The sequence below is a fragment of the Oncorhynchus keta genome, chromosome 33 (genome assembly GCF_023373465.1).
Source record: "Oncorhynchus keta strain PuntledgeMale-10-30-2019 chromosome 33, Oket_V2, whole genome shotgun sequence".
NCBI lineage: Eukaryota > Metazoa > Chordata > Actinopteri > Salmoniformes > Salmonidae > Oncorhynchus > Oncorhynchus keta.
Genome location: NC_068453.1, coordinates 11,455,905 through 11,479,757, shown reverse-complemented (window position 1 = coordinate 11,479,757; position 23,853 = coordinate 11,455,905). Strand labels below are relative to the sequence as shown.

At 45.0% G+C, this 23,853-nt stretch overlaps 4 protein-coding genes across 6 annotated transcripts in view; 3 read left to right on the top strand and 1 right to left on the bottom strand.

The window, feature by feature from the left end:
* LOC118392341 (nicotinamide phosphoribosyltransferase) overlaps nucleotides 1-1,664 on the bottom strand; it is a 31,145-nt gene extending 29,481 nt beyond the window's left edge. The window contains exon 1 of the mRNA XM_035784252.2: nucleotides 1,377-1,664. Within this exon, the coding sequence (XP_035640145.1) occupies nucleotides 1,377-1,430 (54 nt within the window). The 5' untranslated portion in view covers nucleotides 1,431-1,664. The remainder of the gene's footprint in view (nucleotides 1-1,376) is intronic.
* Nucleotides 1,665-4,967: 3,303 nt separating this feature from the next.
* LOC118392340 (phosphatidylinositol 4,5-bisphosphate 3-kinase catalytic subunit gamma isoform) lies at nucleotides 4,968-12,953 on the top strand. The gene is given in 15 exon segments (XM_052491903.1): nucleotides 4,968-5,355; nucleotides 5,470-5,732; nucleotides 5,910-6,267; nucleotides 6,454-6,755; nucleotides 6,980-7,446; nucleotides 7,662-7,896; nucleotides 8,673-8,882; nucleotides 9,277-9,358; nucleotides 9,453-9,556; nucleotides 9,734-9,880; nucleotides 9,963-10,056; nucleotides 10,192-10,322; nucleotides 11,607-11,718; nucleotides 11,941-12,098; nucleotides 12,317-12,953. Coding segments are annotated over 15 exon segments (3,333 nt in total). The 3' UTR covers nucleotides 12,599-12,953.
* Nucleotides 12,954-13,405: 452 nt separating this feature from the next.
* On the top strand, nucleotides 13,406-17,360 carry bbs10 (Bardet-Biedl syndrome 10). Its single transcript, XM_052491900.1, has 3 exons — nucleotides 13,406-13,620; nucleotides 15,093-15,971; nucleotides 16,052-17,360. Exons 1-3 carry the CDS (start codon nucleotides 13,421-13,423, stop codon nucleotides 17,220-17,222), a joined length of 2,250 nt encoding a protein of 749 aa, XP_052347860.1. The 5' UTR covers nucleotides 13,406-13,420; the 3' UTR covers nucleotides 17,223-17,360.
* A 50-nt stretch (nucleotides 17,361-17,410) lies between these two features.
* Nucleotides 17,411-23,797, top strand: LOC118366226 (cAMP-dependent protein kinase type II-beta regulatory subunit-like). Of its 3 annotated transcripts, none has more exons than XM_035748735.2 (11): nucleotides 17,411-17,745; nucleotides 18,318-18,353; nucleotides 18,815-18,876; nucleotides 19,161-19,244; nucleotides 19,368-19,474; nucleotides 19,972-20,125; nucleotides 20,476-20,577; nucleotides 21,078-21,152; nucleotides 21,238-21,306; nucleotides 21,701-21,845; nucleotides 22,011-23,797. In XM_035748735.2, the coding sequence occupies exons 1-11, from the start codon at nucleotides 17,457-17,459 to the stop codon at nucleotides 22,145-22,147; spliced, it is 1,260 nt and encodes a 419-aa protein (XP_035604628.1). In that variant the 5' UTR covers nucleotides 17,411-17,456; the 3' UTR covers nucleotides 22,148-23,797. The 3 variants fall into 3 exon arrangements, with proteins under 3 accessions (XP_035604628.1, XP_035604630.1, XP_035604629.1); XM_035748737.2 differs by lacking the exon at nucleotides 22,011-23,797 and adding an exon at nucleotides 21,464-21,567; XM_035748736.2 differs by lacking the exon at nucleotides 22,011-23,797 and having other exon boundaries at nucleotides 21,464-21,839.
* Nucleotides 23,798-23,853: the final 56 nt, after the last annotated feature.

The following is a 23,853-nucleotide window of genomic DNA, read 5'->3' as shown; positions in this document are numbered from 1 at the left end:
ACATAAGCTTTGCATGGCAAAGACAGAACACTGAGAATCCAATATTTCTCCATGGTTTTAGGACAGTGGTTAGGGACTTTAGGGCCTACTTTATGACCCTTTATTACCCTCTATCATGTTATGGTGTATCAGTCACAGTAGCGTGTCCCCTCCACTGCCTTTAGTTTCCCACCCTCACTCTCTCTATCCTCACAGGCCCTCTAGTTCCAGATGCTGACAAGTCACTGTATGGCATTGAGCCCAACGGACAGATGTTTTTGTGCCACACACACACACACACACACACACACACACACACACACACACACACACACACACACACACACTGAACAACATCATCACAGCACGGACAGTTGATGCTGGCTCGTCAAATATAATAGGATTAATGTGCTTTGTGCAGCCTTTATTATTGTCCATCTGGTAAAGAGGAAACATATCAGTTCCACTGTGTTTATATAATGGTCTTGTGCCACAATGGTATAAAAATAAGACTATGCAGTATTGTGACCTGTGAGTGAGAGATTCAGTTGCTATGGCAGCTTGGATGACAGGACATGGACAAGGGGCCACAAGGAAATAAATACATTTCTCGTAGTATTGTAATCGACAAAAGCAGTCAGTCATAACTATAACATTTCTGCCTGCAAGGTCTATAAATTGTACCCATCAGCAGACTTTTTTTCAAATAAAATAACATGTAAAACCCAGTCAAAAACAGACCGAATCATACAGCTCTCGTTTGATGTGCGCTGAATGCACTCATTCCACCTCCAACAATATCGACGGTCAAAAAAGGTTTGCAAAAAGACCTGGAGCGTATCCAAAGGCTTACCAAAGTTTCGCTTTTGTTTCAGGATCTACCATAGTTTTTTTCTCCCAAAGTAAGCAAATGGATAGTAACACCAGTAGACGCTGGTCTGTTAGTTCCGTCTCTTACAGAAGCTAGCCTTCCCTCGGTTTGGTAGCAAAATCACCCGCTCAATTCATTGCTTTCTTGCGCTAGCTACCGCCTTTCAAATGAGCTGCTATAGCGTTCCCATTCACAACACATAGTTAAGACTATATATCCACTGCTCATTCGTTAGCTGCCTGCCTAGCAAGCGTAGCGAGCTGCGCAAAAAAGGTGAGCTATGCGTAGATTCGCCAGTGGCCACTCCGTCAGTCATCCGAGATGAAAATAGGCAAGAGGATCCTTTCAGACTGCGGTAACTTACGACCTTTTCTACCTGCCCCTCTCTCCTCCCCATTTGGCCTAGCGATCTGACACAGAAAGCGACCAAGGCAAGCGTGATGGCCTTGGAGGATGCAACCACCTTGGCTGATAGAATTCAATTCACACTGAACCTACTACTAACATACCGGCGTCGCCCACTCACCTTATAAGAATCAGTAGCTAACAATATGTTGAAATGAGGGTCTCTGTGCTCCATCTTCCCCTTGGTTTCAGTCAGTCGCGGGTGTCAGTATTCTTGCTCCGTGTTGGGGACTCACAACCAAGCTCTGTCGCTGGGGAAGGGACGCTGAAGAGACCGGGGGAGGCGGGACTCGCGTCACACAAGCGGAGGGGAAGACGATAACGTCGTGCAGGGGGGCAAGAACACAAAGCAGGCTTATCATTTGCCCAAATTCTGAATCGTAAGGACTGTTCTAGGATCAGCGGCCCAAACCAACACTTGAACCGCAATACATTGAGCGAAAATGATGGGAATTGGCAAATACTGTAACTAAAAATATAATGTTACCATGATAATACCATCATAATGAAGATGTAAATTATTGTATATAAAAATGTATAGATAAAAATATGAGACCGCGGTCAAATTAATTATTTGTGAAATTATATTTTTTCCCAGGAGCCACCATTATTGTTGTCAGACACGGAAGAGGAAGCGAGACATCCCACTATTTGTTACAGTCTATGCATCCCACTCTCTCGTTTTTTTCTGTTTCAATGGAAGTCTATGGGCTTGTTCGACATTGCAGCCGCATTTGCTGGATTCATTGAAACAGAGGTGAAATGAAAACCACCATAACCAGAAGAGAGCGCTATTGTTCAACAAACCCAAACCTCACTGACAGCGGTTGTAACCAGTGATGGAAATAAAGTTTACATACTTAGGTTGGAGTCATTAAAACGCGTTTTTCAACCACTCCACACATTTCTTGTTAATAAACTATAGTTTTGGCAAGTCGGTTAGGACATCTACTTGGTGCATGACACAAGCCATTTTTCCAACAATTGTTTACAGACAGATTATTTCACTTATAATTCACAATATCACAATTCCAGTGGGTCAGAAATGTACATACACTAAGTTGACTGTGCCTTTAAACAGCTTGGAAAATTCCAGAAAATTATGTCATGGCTCTAGAAGCTTCTGATAGGCTAATTGACCTCATTTGAGTCAATTGGAGGTGTACCTGTGGATGTATTTCAAGGCTTACCTTCAAACTCAGTGCCTCTTTGCTTGACATCATGGGAAAATAAAAAGAAATCAGCCAAAAATGTTGACCTCCACAAGTCTGGTTCATCCTTGGGAGCAATTTCCAAATGGCTGAAGGTACCACGTTCACCTGTACAAACAATAGTACGCACGTATAAACATCATGGGACCATGCAGCCGTCATACCGCCCAGGAAGGAGATGCGTTCTGGCTCCTAGAGATGAATGTACTTTGGTGCGAAAAGTACAAATCAATTCCAGAACAGCAGCAAAGGACCTTGTGAAGATTCTGGAGGAAACTGGTACAAAAGTGTCTATATCCACAATAATACAAGTCCTATATCGACATAAGCTGAAAGGCCACACAGCAAGGAAGAAGCCACTGCTCCAAAACCGCCGGTTTGCAACTGCACAGGGGGACAAAGATCGTTCTTTTTTGGAGAAATCTCCTCTGGTCTGATGAAACAAAAATAGAACTGTTTGGCCATAATGACCATCGTTATGTTTGGAGAAAAAAGGGGGAGGCTTGCAAGCCGAAGAACACCATCCAAACCGTGAAGCACAGGGGTTGCAGCATCATGTTGCGGGGGTGCTTTGTTGCAGGAAGGACTGGTGCACTTCACAAAATAGATGGCATCATGAGGATGGAAATTATGTGGATATATTAAAGCAACATCTCAAGACATCAGTCAGGGAGTTAAAGCTTGGTTGCAAATTAGTGTTCCAAATGGGCAATGACCCCAAGCATACTTCCAAAGTTGTGGCAAAATGGCTTAAGGACAACAAAGTCACGGTATTGGAGTGGCCATCACAAAGCCCTGACGTCAATCCCATCAAATGTGTGGGCAGAACTGTGTGCGAGCAAGGAGGCCCACAAACCTGACTCGGTTACACCTGCTCTGTTAGGAGGAATGGGCCAAAATTCACCCAACTTATTGTGGGAAGCTTGTGGAAGGCTTCCTGAAACGTTTGACCCAAGTTAAACAATTTAAAGGAAATGCTATCAAATACTAATTGAGTGCATGTAAACTTCTTACCCACTGGGAATGTGATGAAAGAAATAAAATATGAAATAAATAATTCTCTCTACTATTATTCTGACATTTCACATTCTTAAAATAAAGTGGTGATCCTAACTGACCTAAAACAGGGAATTTTTACTGGGACTAAATGTCAGGAATTGTGAAGAACTAAGTTTAAATGTATTTGGCTAAGGTGTATGTAAACTTCTGACTTCAACTGTATGTATATATATATATATATATATATACTATATATATATATATACTATATATATATATATACTATATATATATATACTGTATATATACTGTATATATATATATATATATATATACTGTATATCATTGGTTTTAACTGATGGGATTCAATAAGAACCCTCATCATGCAAAAACTGTTTAGCTTAGAATCTTTGCTAGTTTGATATAATAGTATGAAATAATACCTTGCCGGAGAAAAACAAATGCTTCTTTTTCTTTTCAGGAGAAAACGTTTTTAGTGAATATGACAATGGAATATGAATATAAATACATCAGTCTTGTCATGGAAACAATAACATAATTATCCCAGTTTATAACGGCAAAAAAAATGTAATAGTAATAGTTATGATTATGCAATGAAATTATTATTTGGCTGTGGGTTTCTGTAGTCCAGTTCCCTCAAAACTACAGTAGGCTTGCATGGGACTCTGCTTCACACATAACAGGGAGGGGTGAGTGGAATAGCCGACAGAAAGTTTTAGTACCACTTCATCGGACTCAACATGAACTACGGAGGAACTGGGACCATTGTACAATTATTTACAAATTCCTAGTCACAAACCATATTTCTGCTGGCGTTAGTGTGTTTAGGTCTACTGAGCGGTACGTTTTCTCCATATGGTTTTCTCTGGCTTTCATACTTTCCCTGGCGCATGTAATCGGCAATAAATGACCGTTACTTTCTGTTTTTGATATCTAACGGCTCTGGATTTGCTCATGGGAATCAATAATTCTTGTATTTTTTTTACAATGTCTGATTTTTTAAAATATACTGTAGGTTTGTTTTTGTGGGCAGGTGTAGGAGACTTGTCAATTTCATTTCAAGTTGTGATAGAGTCATTTTTTGAAAAATGTTCTGAAATGACTAAGGTGTAATTTACAATGTTGCCAAATTCTGGTTACCCAATTTTAGTGCAACATTTCTCTTCTTTTGATGAGTTGATAGCAATGACTGTATGGGGTTGATACGTTGTTACTGCTGTCAGTGCTTCTTCTTGCTTCCTGCTTTGCAACTCCCTATGCAGAGAAGTTCATGTGAAAGAAGTTTAATAAGATTCATATACACCATCATAGAACATAGAATTATTATGAGCACAACATATCATGAAAGAGTATCTTATTATAGGCTACGTTGACAAACATGAGATAATTTGACATGCTACATTTAACATCCCTTATACATCCATCTATTCTAATCTAAACTGATATATTTTATTCTTCATTGATAATAGATAACTCGTGTTATGGAACAGCAACTGAGCGATGAAGAAGAACCTCAACCTGTAGTCCTTAGAGCAGAGATCCGGAGGAGGAGAAGAAAGATGAAAGCCTTCACCTCCACCTTCTCCGTGGCCATGGACCAGATAGCCGTCGAGTTCGTCCTCCCCTCCACCACTAAGAGTAGCCGCAGCCCGGACACCTTGCTCCTGGAGGTGGCTGGGAACTGGACGGTGGAGCAGGTGAAAGCCCAGGTGTGGCTGAGGGTAGTAGCCACCAACCTGTGTCCCGAGTTCTACCAGAAGTATTCCCCTGACCACTGCATCCTGCTCTACCAGAAGAAGGGCAACTGGTGTGAGATCTACGATAAGCACCAGGTGTTTCAGACCCTGGACTGCGTCCGCTACTGGAAAGGTAGAAGCTTTAAGTCTTTAATCAGTCTTTTATATCCTTGAATTATTTGTATACGGTGTATTTTATTGTGAGGTGTGTTGAGATGTTTTAATAAAGTTGTGTTTGAAGGTAAAGCTCTGAAGAAAGATGTGGGGAAGATCCACCTGACGTGCCGGCCTCAGCCCTCCGAGGAGTCCACACAGTACCAGAGGTACCTCAACTACCTGATTGGCTACGACGTCACCGACGTCAGCAACGTGCACGATGACGAGCTGGAGTTCACCCGGAGGAAGCTCCTCACACCCCGCAAGATCGAGCTGTCCGACCGGGACCCCAAACTATACTCAATGGACCCTTGGATCACATCCAAACACCTCCCGGAGTACCTGCTCACCAAGGTATGTAACCCCTAACCTGGCTGCCCCAGGGGTGTAGCTCTGCGGGGCGACCCTCTGCTTCTTGCCAGCTCCCAGGCTGTTCTGTGTTGGATGATGTAGCTGGTTACTGGGACAGCAAAATATTGCCAATTTCCGTTGTCTCTGTATCAATAAAGATTGAATCATATTTTATTCTAGGTGACCAAGAGTCACATCCTGCTGGTCATTCACAGGAACAAGGCCAGCCAGACCATCAAGGTGTCCATCGATGACACGCCCGTCCAGGTGCTCCAGACCTTCTTTACGAAGATCTCCAATAAGAGGGCTCTGCTGGGAGTTCCTGAGGATGTTTGTGAGGCAGACTACGTCCTGAGAGTGTGTGGCAGGGAAGAGTATATCTATGGGAACCACCCGGTCAGGGACTTCCACCGGGTCCGACAGTGTCTGAAGAACGGAGAGGAGATCCATCTGGTTCTGGAGTCGGCTCCTAATCCGGGTCAAGACCTAGTCCAGAGAGAGGACTGGGCACAGGTGGATGACTGTACTGGAGTGGCAGGTAAGCTAGCATCAACATTCCCATAGTAGTCTTATCAGGATGTTTCACCAATAGATTACAATTTACTATTATGTGCTTTTCAAGTAAACAATTTGTGCCAGAATAACCAATATTATAGCACATGATTTTACTGTGGGAAGTGTTTCTTTGATGATTAAGATGATCCATATTCCTCTGTTCCAACAGGCACCCATGAGCAGCTGACGATCGACGAGAAAGACCATGAGCGGGTCTTCACCATCTCTCTGTGGGACTGTCACAGGAACTTCAGGGTTAAAGTCCTGGGCATAGACATCCCGGCTTTGCCGAGGAACCCTGAGCTGATCGTGTATGTGGAGGCCAGTATCTTCCATGGCCAGCAGCTCCTGGCTCAGGAGAGGACCTCCTCCAAGGCTTTCATTGAGGAGGTGCTGTGGAACGCCTGGCTGGAGTTCAATATACGCATCAGAGACCTGCCCAAGGGGGCTCGCCTCAGCTGTATAAGGTGTATTGGTTTAGTCTGGCAGCCATATCTATATTTGCTTTAGCCAACATCTTTGTTGTGGGATTTTTTTGTAGAATACCAGTCTATTATTTGGAGAATATAACATGAATCACAACTTAATTCAATTAATTACAATTGAACTCTATTCTCTTTTTTCCTCTCCCCAGGTGTCCTGTGGGAAGGCCCAGACCCAGATCTCCCAAGGGCACCTCCTCCTACCAGGACAACGGAGGATCCCCAGGTGGAGGTGGCAGTGGCAGCCATGATGGTAGCAAGACTAAGAGTCGTCTGCTGTACTACGTCAACCTGCTGCTGGTGGACCACCGCTCGCTGCTGCGCCAGGGAGAGTTCATCCTCCACATGTGGAAGATGCCTGAGAAGACCGAGGACAACAGCAGTGTCAATGCAGACAAGCTGACCTCAGCCACCAACCCAGACAAGGCCTCCTCCATGGCTGTAGCCATCCTGCTGGACAAGTACTGCTACCCAGTAGCCCTGCCCATGAGCAGGGAGGGCAAGGCTGCTGGAGGGGAGGGGAGGGAGGCCGAGGGAGGGGAGAGGGGTCAAAGGGAGATGCCTAACCACCTGAGGAAGCAGTTTGAGGTAATTGTTGAGACCGATCCACTGCACCCTCTCAGCCAAGAAGACAAAGAGCTGCTGTGGCACTTCAGAGAGGAGTGTATGCGTCACCCCAGGTAAGACTGACTGGCATGGTCATCTAATACTATATTACTGAATAACTTTGAGTAATCTGAGTTTGTAACACAGAAGCACTTGTTTCATTCCAATTCCATCTTTCTTAATATGTTTTCTGTACGAGTATCACAGAGATCTTTCGGTGAATATGATTCAGTGCAATATTTGGGAGTTTTATTGAGATGTTGTAAAACTCGCAACTGTCTCCTCCCAGGGCATACCCCAAGCTGCTGGGCTCTGTGCTGTGGGGTAGACAGGAGGCTGTCCTGGCCACTCATAGGCTGCTGGAGAGGAGCTCTGTGTGGGACCGTAGTGTGGTGGATGTGGGCCTGGCCATGCAGCTGTTAGACTGCCACTACTCTGATGCTCACGTCCGCTCCATGGCCGTACGCAAGCTGGAGACCCTGGGGGACGACGACGTCCTGAGGTACCTACTGCAGCTGGTCCAGGTGAGTTAGTCGGACTTGTTGGAACCAAAATTTGGCTGAGAAATGTCTGATGCATTTCAGTCTTGGTTCTGTCAAGATTCGGCCTGTGCCACAGAGGAACCGAGTTTCGTTACCCAGCCCTAGTCATGCAAGTTGGCATTTATTGTCATGACTCTTGTCCCGGAGGCAGAACAGAGTGATTTCACTTTAGATAGGCCCGCTGCAAAGTTAAAATGAGCTATATTGAAAAAATTAATAAAAGCAAACATTTGCTTTTTTGATCTTAATTTAAGGTTAGGTTTACGCATTATGGTTAGCAGTTTGGTTAAGGTTAGGTTGAAAATCTGATGCTATGACTTTGTGGCTGTGCTAGCGAGTGACCACTCTGCAGAGCTGCCTCCGGGACAAGATTCATGACGAGAATGACTAAATCGCCCTAGTCATATGTGGTTGGTCTACCTGTCTCTGAGTGTAGAAGCAAACATAAAAACAAAGTAGTTGTTTAATACATTGACCAGGAAAAAACACAATAACAACCTTTACAGACAAGACTACCTAGTATTTTCCCAGAAGGGAGCACCTGTGGGTAGTTTTGCATGTGCCATTCATCACTGTAGAGTCAAATAACTGTCTCTATTGTCAACAATGAGGCCTTGGTTAAACATGCAAAACAGTATGAGTATGAACAAATCCCCAAACTGGAAGATACTTTATAAAGTCGCATTACAGTTTATTGAAACATTTAGCTTGCATTTATGATGTGTTTATGTTGAGAAAAATGCATATGTGTTTTTCAGGCTGTGAAGTTTGAGCCGTACCATGACAGTGCCCTGGCCAGGTTCCTGCTGAAGAGAGCTCTCAGGAGTAAGAGGATAGGTCATTTCCTTTTCTGGTTCCTGAGGAGTGAGATCGCCCAGTCCATGCACTACCAGCAGAGGTACGCTGTGCTGCTGGAAGCCTACCTCCGAGGCTGTGGAGGGGACATGCTGCAGGACTTCAGACGCCAGGTGGGTGATCGTATAGCCGTGACCCCGGCCGAGAGTACGGTGTGATGTGTGATCGGACACAGTAGGAGTGGGCGAGGAGAGTTCCTCCACCGTATAATGTGACTGTAAGGTTTTGACGTCGTAGCCAGTCAGGTAATCGAGGTACCTCTGGTACTGTGTGGACTCCTCAGAGGGCTGAGGCCGGCACGTCAGGGGGATCTTCCCAACATCTTTCTTCAGAGCTTTAGATTCAAACACAGCTTTATTAAAACATCTCAACACTCCTCACAATGAAATATACCGTATACAAATAATTCAAGGATATAAAAGACTGATTTTTAAAAAGACTAGGTCGCTAAAGTGTCAGATAACGAGGATCTGAATCAAGAATAATCCGATTCATTATCATCAACAGGTGGAGATGACAGAAGCCCTGCAGAAAGTCACCAGGGAGATCAAGGCCATGTCTGCTGAGAAATATGATGTTTCTGCACAAGGTGAGCCTGCCGCCTCAGGTCAACCTACCTCGTATAAGAGATAAGATAAATTCCTATATAAATGAACATGTAATGAGTCCCGTGTTACGTTCAGTTGTGTTCCAGCTGCGTCAGAAGCTGGAGAACCTGCAGACGTCTGGGCTGCCAGAGAGCTTCAGAGTGCCCTATGACCCGGGTCTACAGGCTGGTGCTCTGGTGGTGAGTGGAATAATACCTATCCACCTCTATTCTACCCCCCTCTTATTTTCCTCCACATCTCTTCTCGCTTGTCTCCATCCCTTTCCTCGCCATCATTTCCTGTATCCTCCACTAATTGTATTCTTACTCCTCCCTTCTCTCCTGCGTTTGACTCTAAACATGGGTCCCTCTCTTCAGATAGAGCAGTGTAAGGTGATGGCCTCTAAGAAGAGACCGCTGTGGCTGCAGTTTAAGAGGGCTGACCCCACCACCCTGTCCAGTGACACCATCGGGGTGATCTTTAAGGACGGGGATGACCTCAGGCAGGACATGCTCATTCTACAGGTGTGTGGGCTTGCTTTCTCAAGGGGTTTAGGCAAAACTGTCCACCAAATGTTCCATGACAAGGAAGTGCTCCTCTTTTTAGATTCTGCTGATCATGGAGTCCATATGGGAGGAAGAGTCTTTGGACTTGTCCTTACTGCCCTACGGCTGTATCTCTACTGGTATAAAATAGGTATGTCAACTGACTTTACACTGTCATGACGCATTAATAATAATATATTATAACATATAACATATACTGTAGAAATAATTATATATATATATATGTGTCATTTCTTATAAAATAAGCATCTCTCTCTCTCTTTCTCTAGGGATGATTGAGATAGTGAAAGATGCCACCACTATTGCCAACATCCAGCAAAGCGTTGTGGGAAGCACAGGAGCATTCAAGGACGAGATCCTCAACCAATGGCTGCGGGACAAGTGTGTGAGCGAGGAAAAGGTAGCTGGCTATAGTTACTCCCACGGTGCTGCAGCGTCTCAGCTGTAGAGGATATAACTGTGGCGCTAAAGGGGGAAGGAAACACCCCTGCTACATTTCCTGTTACCCAGGGCTTTGTCTGCAGCACTATTCATGTCTACTCAGACTGTGTAGGCTGAAGCACCTCCACATTTTCAGCTCTGCTATGTCTATTTTTGAATTGGCCGTTTAGAAATAGCCCAATGCAGCAGTCTCCATAGCTTTAGGGTGAAGGTATACCACAGAAGCTACCACAGCGCTAGCAGATGAATAGAGAAAGATGAAACACGGTTTGAGTCACTGTGTTTGCTCAAATGTTGTCTGTGGAAATAATTGAGCAGAGCTGGTTGCATGAAATTGCAGCTCACAAATTATCTTCATTTCCTCCACTCTGTCTCTATCACTTCCCTTCTCTCTCTCTCTCTCTCCTTCACTCGCCATCATTGTCTCTCCCTCTCTTTTGCTGTCTTTCTCTCTCTCCCCGTGTGTGTGTGTGTGTGTGTGTGTGTGTGTGTGTGTGTGTGTGTGTGTGTGTGTGTGTGTGTGTGTGTGTGTGTGTGTGTGTGTGTGTGTGTGTGTGTGTGTGTGTGTGTGTGTGTGTGTGTGTGTGTGTGTGTGTGTGTGTGTGTGTGTGTGTGTGTGTGTGTGTGTGTGTGTGTGTGTGTGTGTGTGTGTGTGTGTGTGTGTGTGTGTGTGTGTGTGTGTGTGTGTGTGTGTGTGTGTGTGTGTGTGTGTGTGTGTGTGTGTGTGTGTGTGTGTGTGTGTGTGTGTGTGTGTGTGTGTGTGTGTGTGTGTGTGTGTGTGTGTGTGTGTGTGTGTGTGTGTGTGTGTGTGTGTGTGTGTGTGTGTGTGTGTGTGTGTGTGTGTGTGTGTGTGTGTGTGTGTGTGTGTGTGTGTGTGTGTGTGTGTGTGTGTGTGTGTGTGTGTGTGTGTGTGTGTGTGTGTGTGTGTGTGTGTGTGTGTGTGTGTGTGTGTGTGTGTGTGTGTGTGTGTGTGTGTGTGTGTGTGTGTGTGTGTGTGTGTGTGTGTGTGTGTGTGTGTGTGTGTGTGTGTGTGTGTGTGTGTGTGTGTGTGTGTGTGTGTGTGTGTGTGTGTGTGTGTGTGTGTGTGTGTGTGTGTGTGTGTGTGTGTGTGTGTGTGTGTGTGTGTGTGTGTGTGTGTGTGTGTGTGTGTGTGTGTGTGTGTGTGTGTGTGTGTGTGTGTGTGTGTGTGTGTGTGTGTGTGTGTGTGTGTGTGTGTGTGTGTGTGTATGTGTCCTCCCTGTAGTTCCAGCAGGCGGTGGAGAGGTTTGTGTTCTCCTGTGGAGGGTACTGTGTGGCCACCTACGTGCTGGGGGTAGGAGACAGACACAACGACAACATCATGATCACTGAATCTGGTACCACAGCTCATCCTCATCTCCCTATAGCACAAACATGATTCAGTACTTGGCTTTAAGTGGCTGCCAAAACATCAGGAATACATTCCACAATATTCTATATATGTGGGTGAACCCATAGAAAGTGTTTTTTTGTTCATCTGAATGTAGTCATTTGTTTCTGATGTATTGGATGGCTGATCTATAACATACTTTTCCCCCCATTGATATGTCTGCCCTCAGGTAACCTGTTCCACATAGACTTTGGCCACATACTGGGGAACTATAAGAGTTTCCTGGGTATCAGTAAGGAGAGGGTTCCCTTCGTCCTCACCCCTGACTTCCTCTATGTCATGGGCGCATCAGGGAAGAAGAGCAGCCCACACTTCCAGAGGTTCCAGGTACTCAGACTAACAGGTATACAGACACACACACACACACACACACACACACACACACACACACACACACACACACACACACACACACACACACACACACACACACACACACACACACACACACACACACACACACACACACACACACACACACACAGTTAACTAGAGTATTTATCTCATCTAGAGTACTAACACATACCAACCTCCGTCTCTCCCAGGATGTATGTGTGCGGGCCTACCTGGCTCTGAGGCATCACACCAACCTCCTTGTCATCCTGTTCTCCATGATGCTGATGACAGGCATGCCTCAGCTCACCAGCAAAGAAGACATCGAGTACATCCGCGAAGCGCTGACTGTGGGCCGGCCGGAGGAGGAGGCACAGCGCCACCTGCTGGACCAGATAGAGATCTGCAGGGACAAGGGCTGGACCGTGCAGTTCAACTGGTTCCTACACCTGGTGCTGGGCATCAAGCAGGGGGTGGATAAACGCTCGGCTTAGGGGGCTCCCCTTGTGGTGCCAATGGCTTAGTGGGCTGGCAACACCAGTGTGATGGGTTCGAATCCCACAAGGGCCACATATGTGATAACTCTATACCACTTTAGGTTCAATTACTATGTTGATTAGACTCCCAAATAAGGAGAGGGAGATATAGTCAAAGACCAAAGTCTGGTTCTAAAAGTTTGTCAACCCTTCTCAATTATGTAAGCAGCTGTTCCAATACATTGCTCATTGACTGTACCATGGACTGTATACAGTACCAGTCTTATTTTTGCACTTTCAAGATCAAAACCTGATCTTACCATATGTTTATGGGTTATACATAAAGGTTGACTCCTGTTCGCTTCCTAATGCACTGAATCCGATTGTATCATCTGTTAATATAACATCAGACTTGCATGACTGATGGTGGCAATACCAAAATAAACCTGATCGTAGAGAAATATAGTTATATATGACCTCCCGTCGCCAGAGGGCGACATACAGATATTAAACTGAGTGATTTACCAACACCATCAGAGGAAGAGGTATCTAGGAAACCAAAGGAAGCTTTTCCACACCAAGGTGAGTTCACGTAAACAATCAGAATTTCGGTGTTCTATCCTGGATGTAGTCAGTATAGTTTTACAATAAAGTGACCTTTCACTCATCAAGATAAAAGAGCTTGAGGATCAGGCGCGCAGTATCGAAGTAGGCTAGCTAGCTACTTCAATTCATATGAAATGTGTGCAGCGCCACATTGAAGCCAGTGAATCCCAGCTAACCCAATTGTGTCTGTGTGTCCTGGACAAGTAGCCTCTCTCCATCTCTCAGGTCTTTGGTATGGGGATGCGGTTGCAGCCTCGGTGTCTGCAGCTGGACTCTGTACTGCAGACAGTGAGTGTCCTGGAGGCAGTGATCCGGAGGAGCTTTGGTCCTGATGGAGGACAGGTGCTGTTCACACGGGACACGGGGCAAACTCTGCTGACACGCCACGGAACACGCATCCTCACAGCCCTGCGGGTGGAACACCCGCTGGCCAGGTAACACAAGTTAAGAGTATGTGAGTGGAGTTAAGCGTTCGGATATCTCGCTCATTGCTCATGGAGCGATGCCTGCGCACAGCTCCAGCGCTCCACGTCCATTCAAACCGCCCACAATTAAACCAGCACCAACATATTTTGTTGACTACCTGGACCTACTATGTGGTTGTGGAGTATTGAAACCAAACCATGTGATTTGAATAAAAAGTACTTTAATAAACATGAAAAGGTGAATGTAAGACATGCTCATAATTTCAAATTGGCTACATGTCATATTAAACAGCATATAAACACTCTAAATAGGCCAGGAGCCAGACAGGGAACCTAAGAAGGAACGAAAATGGATTGTTTAGGCTTTATTAAAATTATTTCAAGGCTATAGCCTACAAAGAAATATATTGTGAACACACTAGGCTGGTAGGGAGTCGGGGACATTAAGCACTCAGCATTTTAACAAAGGTTTGTTGTATTAAATCGTTATAGTCTATAAATTGTGCATATAAGCTGCGACTTAAATGAAAAATGCCTTATTAGGCTCAGTCTAGAGTTCCTTGGAATTCATTTTTAGAAACACCAGTTTGGCCAGAGACTGGTTTCAGGCTCATGTGATGGTGCCTGGAGAGACGACCAGTGTCTTCAGGCTCATGTGATGGTGCCTGGAGAGCAGGTCAGCAGTGGAGAATATCCTCTCCAAGTTTGCAGAGCCACTGAGGATAAACAACCTTTTGGCCACTCTTGCCAGGCTGGGCAGAGATGCAGAGTTCTTTTCTTCTTCTGTAGGTAGGCCTAAAGGTTTTTAGTCAAAACAACCCATTCAAAAACGTAAAGCGCCTTGAAAGTTGGAATATGAAAATCAATTATGGCCCATTGTATAGATAATCTAACAAAAATGAAGGAACATTTTAAGAGATCTGATTTGTTATGTATAAATACTTTGCTACATTGAAACTTAATTAGCTACTTTCTTTTAGCATGTGCACTTAGTAAAGTACACCATCATGCTTTAGGGTTATGTGTCTTTTCAGATTCCACAATGATTCTTTAGTTACATCACTTCACTCCCTCTCTTGCTCTTGGTCCTCATCTTTGTAAGACACCTTGATTTAGCACCTGTGTGTTTTGTCACTTTCTTTCTGAAAATATTTAGCGAACGCCGTGACAGTAGTTAAAGTAAGGGGCTGTAGCAGCACACAAGTAGACTACAAATGCATGCTGGGCCAGGCATGACCTGAGCTCGTGAAGTGATTGTATACTGGAGAGCTATTGGCTGTCTACACTGTATTCCTGATCAATTTGATGTTATTTTAATAAACAAAAAAATGTGCTTTTCTTTCAAAAAACAAGGACATTTCTAAGTGACCCCAAACTTTTGAACGGTAGTGTACATACATATATAGACACACACATTTTCACGCTTACAGTACTTACAGTGAAATCTCAATCTCTATGTGTGTGTGTGTGTGTGTGTGTAGGATGGTGGTGGAGTGTGTGAGGAGACACAGCTCGGTGACAGGAGATGGCTCCAAGACCTTCGTCCTGCTGCTCGCCTCATTGCTACGGGAGATACAGAAACACACCCGAAAAGCCCGCCAGGAAGGCGCAGGCGCCAAGCGTTTGGCTGAAGCTCTGTTGGCCTTCGGATTGGACGAGCTCAGTGATGTCATCACTGTTGCAGTGGCTCCACATGGCTCCTCCCTTTCAGACCCACACACCCCAGGACAAACAGACACACACACTCTGTGCCGCTTACTCAGTGCTTTCCTTCACACCCGGATCAGCCCTACTCATGCTGAAATTATCAGCCAACTGACCTGTGAGCTGCTCTCACATTGGAGCTGCCATGGCGACTTCATTAACGAACACTTCCCTGCTCTGCACACAGCAGTATCAGGCTTCCCTATTGGCTGTTCTCGTCTGCTGGAGGGCCAGGTCATACATGCAGATTTCTCTACACCCCTCCCACTCCGCGACCATGGACCAATCAGGGCCCTAGCGGTGACGGAACCCCTAGAACCCAGCCTGCTGATTGGTGGAACTGTGCTAGAGCTGGGTGGGGCTAATAGAGAGATAGAAAGTGTGTGTGTGAGATTAGGGAGGAGGTTAGACAGTGTGTGTGTCATTCTACAGCATCTAGGAGTGTCTCTGCTCCTCTCATCAGTCAGACAGTCGGAGGCCTTCCTGGCTGCAGTGGGGAGGTATGGGGTGTGTGTGTTAGAGTGTGTGTGTGAAGACGACCTCACCTTGTTCTCTGTGCTCAGTGGAGCCCAACCTGTCTCAGACTGGGCTGTGATTGGACAGGAACACGTTGCTACGATTACCTTCTGCCGGCCGCTGGTGCTGGGAGCTCACAGGTATGGTAACAGGATAGTTACACACACACACACACATATACACATATACTATTCTAATTATGTGGTTTTCTCTCTCCCAGGTTCGTCAATGTGGGGTTTCCTAAGGCAGAGGACAGGGGCAGACCCCACAGTCTGGTTGTGTGTGGACTGACCGAGGGCCAGACGGAACAGAGTGTGTGTGCAGTACGAGATGCTCTACACATGCTGCATACTACCTGGGGCCCCAAACACAGGACTAGAGCTACAGAGAGAACGGCACGCACAGACGTGATGGAGCCTTGTTGTGTCATTTCCGTGGGCGGGACTTTTGAGTTCCTGTTACACCACACCCTCCTACAGCGCAAACACGGGCACACACACTCTGTCACACACAGGCACACATACACTCCGTCACACACAGACACGCACACTCTGTCACACACAGACACGCACACTCTGTCACACACAGACACGCACACTCTGTCACACACAGACACGCACACTCTGTCACACACAGACACGCACACTCTGTCACACACAGACACGCACACTCTGTCACACACAGACACGCACACTCTGTCACACACAGACACGCACACTCTGTCACACACAGACACGCACACTCTGTCACACACAGACACGCACACTCTGTCACACACAGACACGCACACTCTGTCACACACAGACACGCACACTCTGTCACACACAGACACGCACACTCTGTCACACACAGACACGCACACTCTGTCACACACAGACATGCACACTCTGTCACACACAGACATGCACACTCCGTCACACACAGACACGCACACTCAGTCAAACGCAGACACACACACTCTGTCACACTTGGACAACCCTGCCGTCTCGGGGATGCTAGCAGAGGCCCTACTGAGTGTGCCCAGACAGATCTACTCCCACAATCCTCGGCACTACCTGGAGGCTCACGCACACACTCTCAGTTGCATGCGTAACCATGGTAACTCGACGGACCCGCCGGAAATTAGTGCTGTTCTGGCAGCGGATGGTTCTAATATGGTCCAGGCTGACACTGGGTCAGGGTCTATGTCTGGGTCAGGGGTAAAGGAGGTTACAGTTTGGTCAAGCTCTGGCTCTAGTTCAGGTGTGGAGTCAGTGTCCTGTAAGTATCAACTGATCCTGGCTGTTCTACAGTGTCTCAGGAGTCTACTGTCTGTGGACACTGTACTACACGCTAATACCTCACACACACTCTCACACGCCTGTCAGAGAGAAGAGGAGGAGGGTGACTGAGTACTCATACTTGAATTCCTTTGTGTTTTTGTTTTATTGTTCATCCAAATGTTTCATATTCACTTCTTGAAAAAGCCATCTATTTGTTTGGTATGTCTTTGCAGATGAATTTGTATGGTAGTAAATCTGATTTTTATTTGATGCCAAAAAAGGACTGTCAATATGCATGGTTGTATTACATTATATTGTTTTTAGTCTTTTTATTTGCCTGACTCTTAATAAAACCGATTAGAAATGAGTATTGAAATCCCAGACGGACTGACGGAGCTGCTGCAAAGCTTTACAGTGGAAGTGTTGAGGAATCAGCCAGGAGACCTTCTGGACTTTGCCTTGCAGTATTTCATCCAACTGAAGGAGAATCGGAGAGGATCCGCCTTTGACAATGCCCGAGATTCAGCTAACGGTCGACCTGGTGGTAATGTTAGCAGTGGAAGATCGGTCAATTTTGCCGAGGAGGCAATGCAAATTGATTCGGAAAATGAAGAAGATGATGATGATGATGACGATGAGGAGGAATTCGTAGGTAGCTAACCTCACCGTTCTGCTAGAAAAGTCAGCATTGCCCGTTGTGGTGCTGCTAACCTTGATAGGTAGCTAACGACGTTACGGTGGCAGCCACTGAGAAAGTCAATCTCGCTAACGGTTTGCTACTACTATACTATAGTTACAGTAGACAGCCCGGCTGACGTTAGCTACTGACCATTTTACCACCAATCCCTCGTGGACAGAGGGAAGTGACAACTTTCGCGATAATTGTACTTGTGGGTAAACAGATGCCAGGGCGAGAAAAGGCAATTGAACTCACAATCACGTCTCGAAGGGAAATGGCTATCTAGCTACCATGCCAAAACCTTGAATAACCCCCATTGTTTACTTTGGCCAGTGCGGAGTGGAAAGATCTTTCTGAAAGTGTCCGTTGCTATCCTGACCTGTGTGAGCATCAGTAGCGCCAGCTAGCTAGATTCATTCCATGTTCGCTTGCTAACGTTAGCTGAAAAACAATCAACGGTGATTTTAGATCAGAATGCTCTATCTGTTAAGCCAGAACCTTGTTACATCAATACATCTCATCTTCATGTAACTTTGTTTTATTAGCTCCGGTGATCAACAGATTCTTGAGAAGATCTTCAGGTAAGCAGGTTTTATATTCTAGCTATGTCATCTCATAATAGTGTAGTTAAAGAACTCTGGTTAGGTTGTCCCTTGTATTTTGCATCCACAAAAGTACTCATTTTCCCGGTGTTTTCTACAGATAGTGACAGGAAATGAAATCTGAAGTGTGTGTTTGATGGGCGTAATAATGTCCTCTCTGTGGCTGGGAATATTGATCCAGTCCGAGCAGCAATTGCTGCTGTCATCACTATACTATCACAACCCTCGCCAGGGTTTTCAATGCACACAGTACTCAAGTATCAGGAGCAGCATGTTCACCTATAGACATTACAGGCGTAAACAATGCTGGGTGAAATGGATTACACTGCAGACTGTGTGACCTCCTGGGTTTGGTGTGGCTGGAATCACTCTTGGTATCCTGAGTGAAATCTGAAGGAGGCACTCAAGTGTAATGTGATGACTCTTGTTCCTCTCCACAGTGTGTGCTGAAGCATTCAACCCTGATGATGATGAGGAGGAGGAGGAGGACAAAGAGCCCAGGGTAAGATCACTTAACCTTCATCACTATCGGCTTGACCTTTAACCTCAAGTTAGCTAATGACGTTATGCCGCTGGACCACTGCAAACCATTGTTGGTCAAAACTGGTTTAGGTTGAACGTTTGTGTGTTTATCAGGAACAAAAGAACATTTCAGCATAAGAAGTCAGATGCTGAGTGAAACAGGGAGGGAAGGAGATTAGATGACTGTCTGCACTCTGTACATGAACCTGATACAGTAGCTATAATAATCCATGCTAATTATGGCTCTGCTCTGCTCTCTAAAAGATCACCCATCCTAAAACCGACGAGCAGAGGCACAGACTACAGGAGGCCTGCAAAGATATTCTGCTGTTCAAAAACCTAGACCCGGTAAAGTGAATTGGGGTGGAAAGACTATAGGTTGAACAAATGCGTTGAGGAAAAGTCAACAAATGTTGTATATGGATGCTGCTGTGGGCCGAGTCACTGGAATATCTCTGTTTGTGTTAACAGGAGCAGATGTCCCAGGTACTGGATGCAATGTTTGAGATGCCAGTGGAGGCTGGCGAACACATTATAGACCAGGATGACGATGGGGATAACTTCTATGTTATCGAAAGGTAGGACCTCAGATTCATCAAGACATTGATTGTAAGCAGACTAGACAACTCTTTTTGAGACCAGGGCCCATATCCACAAAGCGTCTCAGAGTAGAAGGGCTGTTCTAGGATCAGTTTTGTATTTTAGAACATAATGAATAGAATTAGATGGACAGATCCTAGATCAGCACTCCTACTCTGAGACGCTGCTCCCGGGTCTAAGGCACTGCATCTCAGTGCTAGAGGCTTCACTACAGACACCCTGGTTCGAATCCAGGCAGTAGCCACAACCGGCCGTGATTGGGAGTCCCATAGGGCGGCTCACTATTGGCCCAGCGTCGTCCTAGTTAAATAAAGGTTACAAAAAATACTGGCGACGATGGGTCTGAAATCGCATCCAATTTCCTGTATTTATGCACTACTATTGGCCAGAGTTGGGTGCGATAGAAGATTTCCCCATATAATAAATACTTATGCAATTAATGAATGGATCATTATGATGCTGCCTTCTTTCCCAGAGGGACCTTTGACATCCTGATGAAATCAGACAAGGTGGAGCGTGTGGTGGGTTCCTATGACAACCAGGGCAGTTTTGGCGAACTGGCCCTGATGTACAACACCCCCAGGGCTGCCACCATCATCGCCACCTCTGTTGGAGCCCTATGGTGCATGGTAGGTTGAAGGCTTTTGGGTGAACCAGCGGATTGTACTGTAGCTGATACGGTTGAGAGGATGTGTAGGTAGGCTGTTACGTACTGTAGGTTTGAATGGTAGGTTAAGGCCCCCCCCCCCCGGTAGGTTGTGGAGTGAATTACAGAAGGGATGCCTAAAGCAAAACATGCCAACAGGCCTTAGTTGTCTGAATGCATCAGCCTACTCACTTGAAATCAGAATCTTAACCGTTACGGGAACAAAATGGTAAAACTGACTTGAGTGTTGAAGCAACTTGGCTACTGGGGTTACCATGTAGTGTGGTGGTTGGTTGAAATGATCTGAGGCCTGTGATGTTGTATGTACTCCAGGACCGACTGATGTTCAGGAGGATCATAGTTAAGAACAACCACAAGAAGAGGAAGATGTACGAGGCTTTCATCGAGTCTCTGCCCCTGCTCACATCTTTACAGGTAACAACTGTGATCTCTGTAGGTTGTTATCAATAAACCCTCTCAGTAAGGTGCAGAATGTTCGATTTGCTGGCTGGGGGGGGGGGGGCAAGGAGACCTCCCAGCGCCGCTAAAACCATTGACAACTGCGTGCCATTTTCAAGGGATTGTCAAATGAATGACCATTATTTGATTGAAGAACAAGTCAGAACTACTAATTTGGGATTATTCCATGCAAAACGGAAACGTCTCGGAGAGTGATTCTGACTGAGTGACACTCTTGATAATATAATCAAATTGTATTTGTCACATGCGACGAATACAACCGGTGTAGACCTTACCGTGATGTGGTTACTTACAGACCCTTAATAATGCATCACTAGCACAGTCCTAGCACTTAGCATTCTATAGTACATACAATGCATAATGATATACACCTATAACTACAGCACAAGCGTGTTTATCGCCATCTAGTAGAGCATTGTAGCAGCTACCGCTCCTGTTCTCTCTTGTCCCGACAGGTCTCTGAGAGGATGTGTGTGGTGGATGTTCTATCCTCCAAGACCTACAGTGACGGAGAACAGATTATCGCTCAGGTAATTCTCTCTCTCATGATCCCTGTATTTGGAGAAAGTCCATGTAAAATGTAAGAGGTGCAACTAACTGCTGCTGTTCCTCCAGAGGGCCACTGCTAACTGCTTCTACATAGTAGAGTCTGGTCAAGTGCGAATAACCATGAATATGAGCAAGGTAAGGCTTACTCTATGCTTCTGGAACTGTTGATACGTATTCCTGCACATTTTTATTTAGCTTTTATTGAACCTTTATTTAACTAGGCAAGTCGGTTAAGAACAAATTCTTATTTTCAATGGCGGCCTAGAAAATGTGGGTTGACTGTCTTGCTCAGGGGCAGAGGTTTTTAACTTGTCGGCTCGGGGATTCGATCTTGCAACCTTTCGGTTACTAGTCCAACGCTCGAACCACTAGGCTTACCCTGCCGTCCCCGCACATGTAAGTATGTCTGGAGTTAGTGTTACCCGGTTAAAATGAGCTGAAAGCACCGTTACCGAGTATGTCAATAGTACCGTTTGTCCTATGGGAACCACTGTATGTCTTGCATTGTCTGTCTGTCTGTTACCCCCAGTTGAAAAAGGAGGAGGGAGAAGGGGTGGAAGAGGAGGTGGAGATTGCCATGTGCACCAGGGGACAGTACTTTGGAGAGCTGGCTCTGGTCACCAACAAGCCCCGGGCTGCTTCAGCGTACGCTGTAGGAAACGTCAAGTGTCTAGGTAAGTAGATAATGACTGCAATCAGCTGGAGGGGCACTGCACTCCAGGAAGGATCTCAATACTCATGCTCTCTAGTCTAGAAGATATCCAATAGCCTTGCTACGTTTAGCCTCATCCGATGTGGTTGTCCTTGTGTTTTTGTCTATGTGTGTTTGTGTGTTCTAGTGATGGACGTGCAGGCGTTTGAGCGTCTGCTGGGCCCCTGCATGGACATCATGAAGAGGAACATCGTCGACTACGACGAGCAGCTGGCCGCGCTGTTCGGACGTAACGCCGACATTCACGACAACGACGCGGCGTGATAGAACACACTCGGCATAGACAGCTGAGACCTGATGTTTTTGTAACAAGGGACTCCGAGACTCTCCTGAGGGGCCAAATACCCCTGGTACTGATCTGCGTTATTATCAGTCTGCTTTAACACACATCACCCACTGTGTTTATATTACAGTATTAGCAATCAGACCATTTTTAGATAGAGGTTTGTTCATACTGCAAACTCAGACTTCATATGAGATGAATCCCATTTGTGTATTTTTGGTATTTTGTATGAAACACGAACATAGTGGTTGGTGTTTGTTAATGACCTTCAGATTCATTCCTGGCCTTATATCTAAATGGTACATATGAAGACACACTTCTATCAGGTTTGTCTAATAGATGAACCACGTTACGGCTTTCGATTCAAAATGAAACGTTGCGGGGTCATCTATTGTCCGGCATTTAACCTTCCCTCACAGAAAAACACTTTGAAAAGACGTCGCTATTTTTGTTGTTGTTGCCTATAAATGTTACCACCAGGCATGTGAATTCATAATGGAATAAGATTACACTTGTTGTTTCTTATCTCCCAGATGTATTGGCGACTTTTTAGAGTAACATTTTAGTCTGGACAATTTATTTCATATGAAAACGACAGTGTTTCCCGAACAAAAAAAGCAACATAGAGCTGGTAGTGGTATATTTCAGTGTGCCTTTTATTTGCAGTTCTCAACTTTATTTAAAAATGCATATTGTACTTGAAGTTTGTAATAGTGTTATAGTCCTGAGTTGAGCATTTATGATCTAGTTGAAGAGCATTAGTAGCATATCATTTGTTAAACTGAGGTGTATTGTTTTTGTTAAATCAAATGGGACATTGACACAACTTGGTGCTCGGTAGCTAAAAGGCAGTATTTCCTGACAAATCCATAAGTTGGTCTACACAGAACCAATTAATTAATGGACTGTGTTGCTTACTTAATTTGTTTTTGTACTAGTTATTATCTTATAAGCTGTTGATAAGTTGTCAGAGGACGTTTCTTTGACTTAGTGTCTTTTCTCATGTGATTTCTGATGTATCAGTGGGTGTTTTGGAGATCAATATTTCCAACTGGTAAAACAGACAGGTTGTCTTCATAAGGGAAATACCAGATAGGGAAATTCTCTTAGTATTTTGCATATTGCTGCTCGACCTACGTTTGGTACATAGTTTCTTTGGTACAGTCTGCTAAAAAAAGAAAGTATTTGTCTTTGTCATTCACGCCCTGCTTTCCTTAATAGCTTAGAACCGTATTTGCCTTGTTGAACCAGAGATTTCACAAGTGTCATTATTTTAACCTGCCAATACTCTTGTCAGATAATGTTCAACCTTCAATGCAAGTAAATCTCTGAACCAGTTTTTATCAGTCAACTGAAAGGGTTTATCTTGCCTACCTCTGCACATAATTACCTACGCCAACAACAGGTGTCTGCCATTCCGTGTGTCATGGTGTTAATGTCAGTGTTCTGTGTGTAAAAACAGATTTGTTTTTAATTTAATATTTTTTTAAGGGTCCACTCCGGCACTTGCTTTGCAGTTTCCCATTTTTCTTGTAATGTTACAATACACCTAATTTCCTGAGTATTTTCAGCATCTTAACTGTTATTTGAATTTCCATTGCAATAAACTTATGTTTTGTATAAATAATTGACCATTTGCATATTTTACTGTTGTGTATATTACACATGTAAACGCAAATAGCAAATG

What these genes read in the sequence shown, in the direction of transcription:
- bbs10 (XM_052491900.1), top strand. Translation starts at nt 13,421, where the DNA reads ATGGGGATGCGGTTGCAGCCTCGGTGTCTGCAGCTGGACTCTGTACTG. An exon ending in GTGGAACACCCGCTGGCCAG is followed by an intron (nt 13,621 to 15,092) that starts GTAACACAAGTT and finishes GTGTGTGTGTAG; the next exon opens with GATGGTGGTGGAGTGTGTGA. An exon ending in CTGGTGCTGGGAGCTCACAG is followed by an intron (nt 15,972 to 16,051) that starts GTATGGTAACAG and finishes TCTCTCTCCCAG; the next exon opens with GTTCGTCAATGTGGGGTTTC.
- LOC118366226 (XM_035748735.2), top strand. Translation starts at nt 17,457, where the DNA reads ATGAGTATTGAAATCCCAGACGGACTGACGGAGCTGCTGCAAAGCTTT. An exon ending in AGGAGGACAAAGAGCCCAGG is followed by an intron (nt 18,877 to 19,160) that starts GTAAGATCACTT and finishes GCTCTCTAAAAG; the next exon opens with ATCACCCATCCTAAAACCGA. An exon ending in TTGGAGCCCTATGGTGCATG is followed by an intron (nt 20,126 to 20,475) that starts GTAGGTTGAAGG and finishes TATGTACTCCAG; the next exon opens with GACCGACTGATGTTCAGGAG.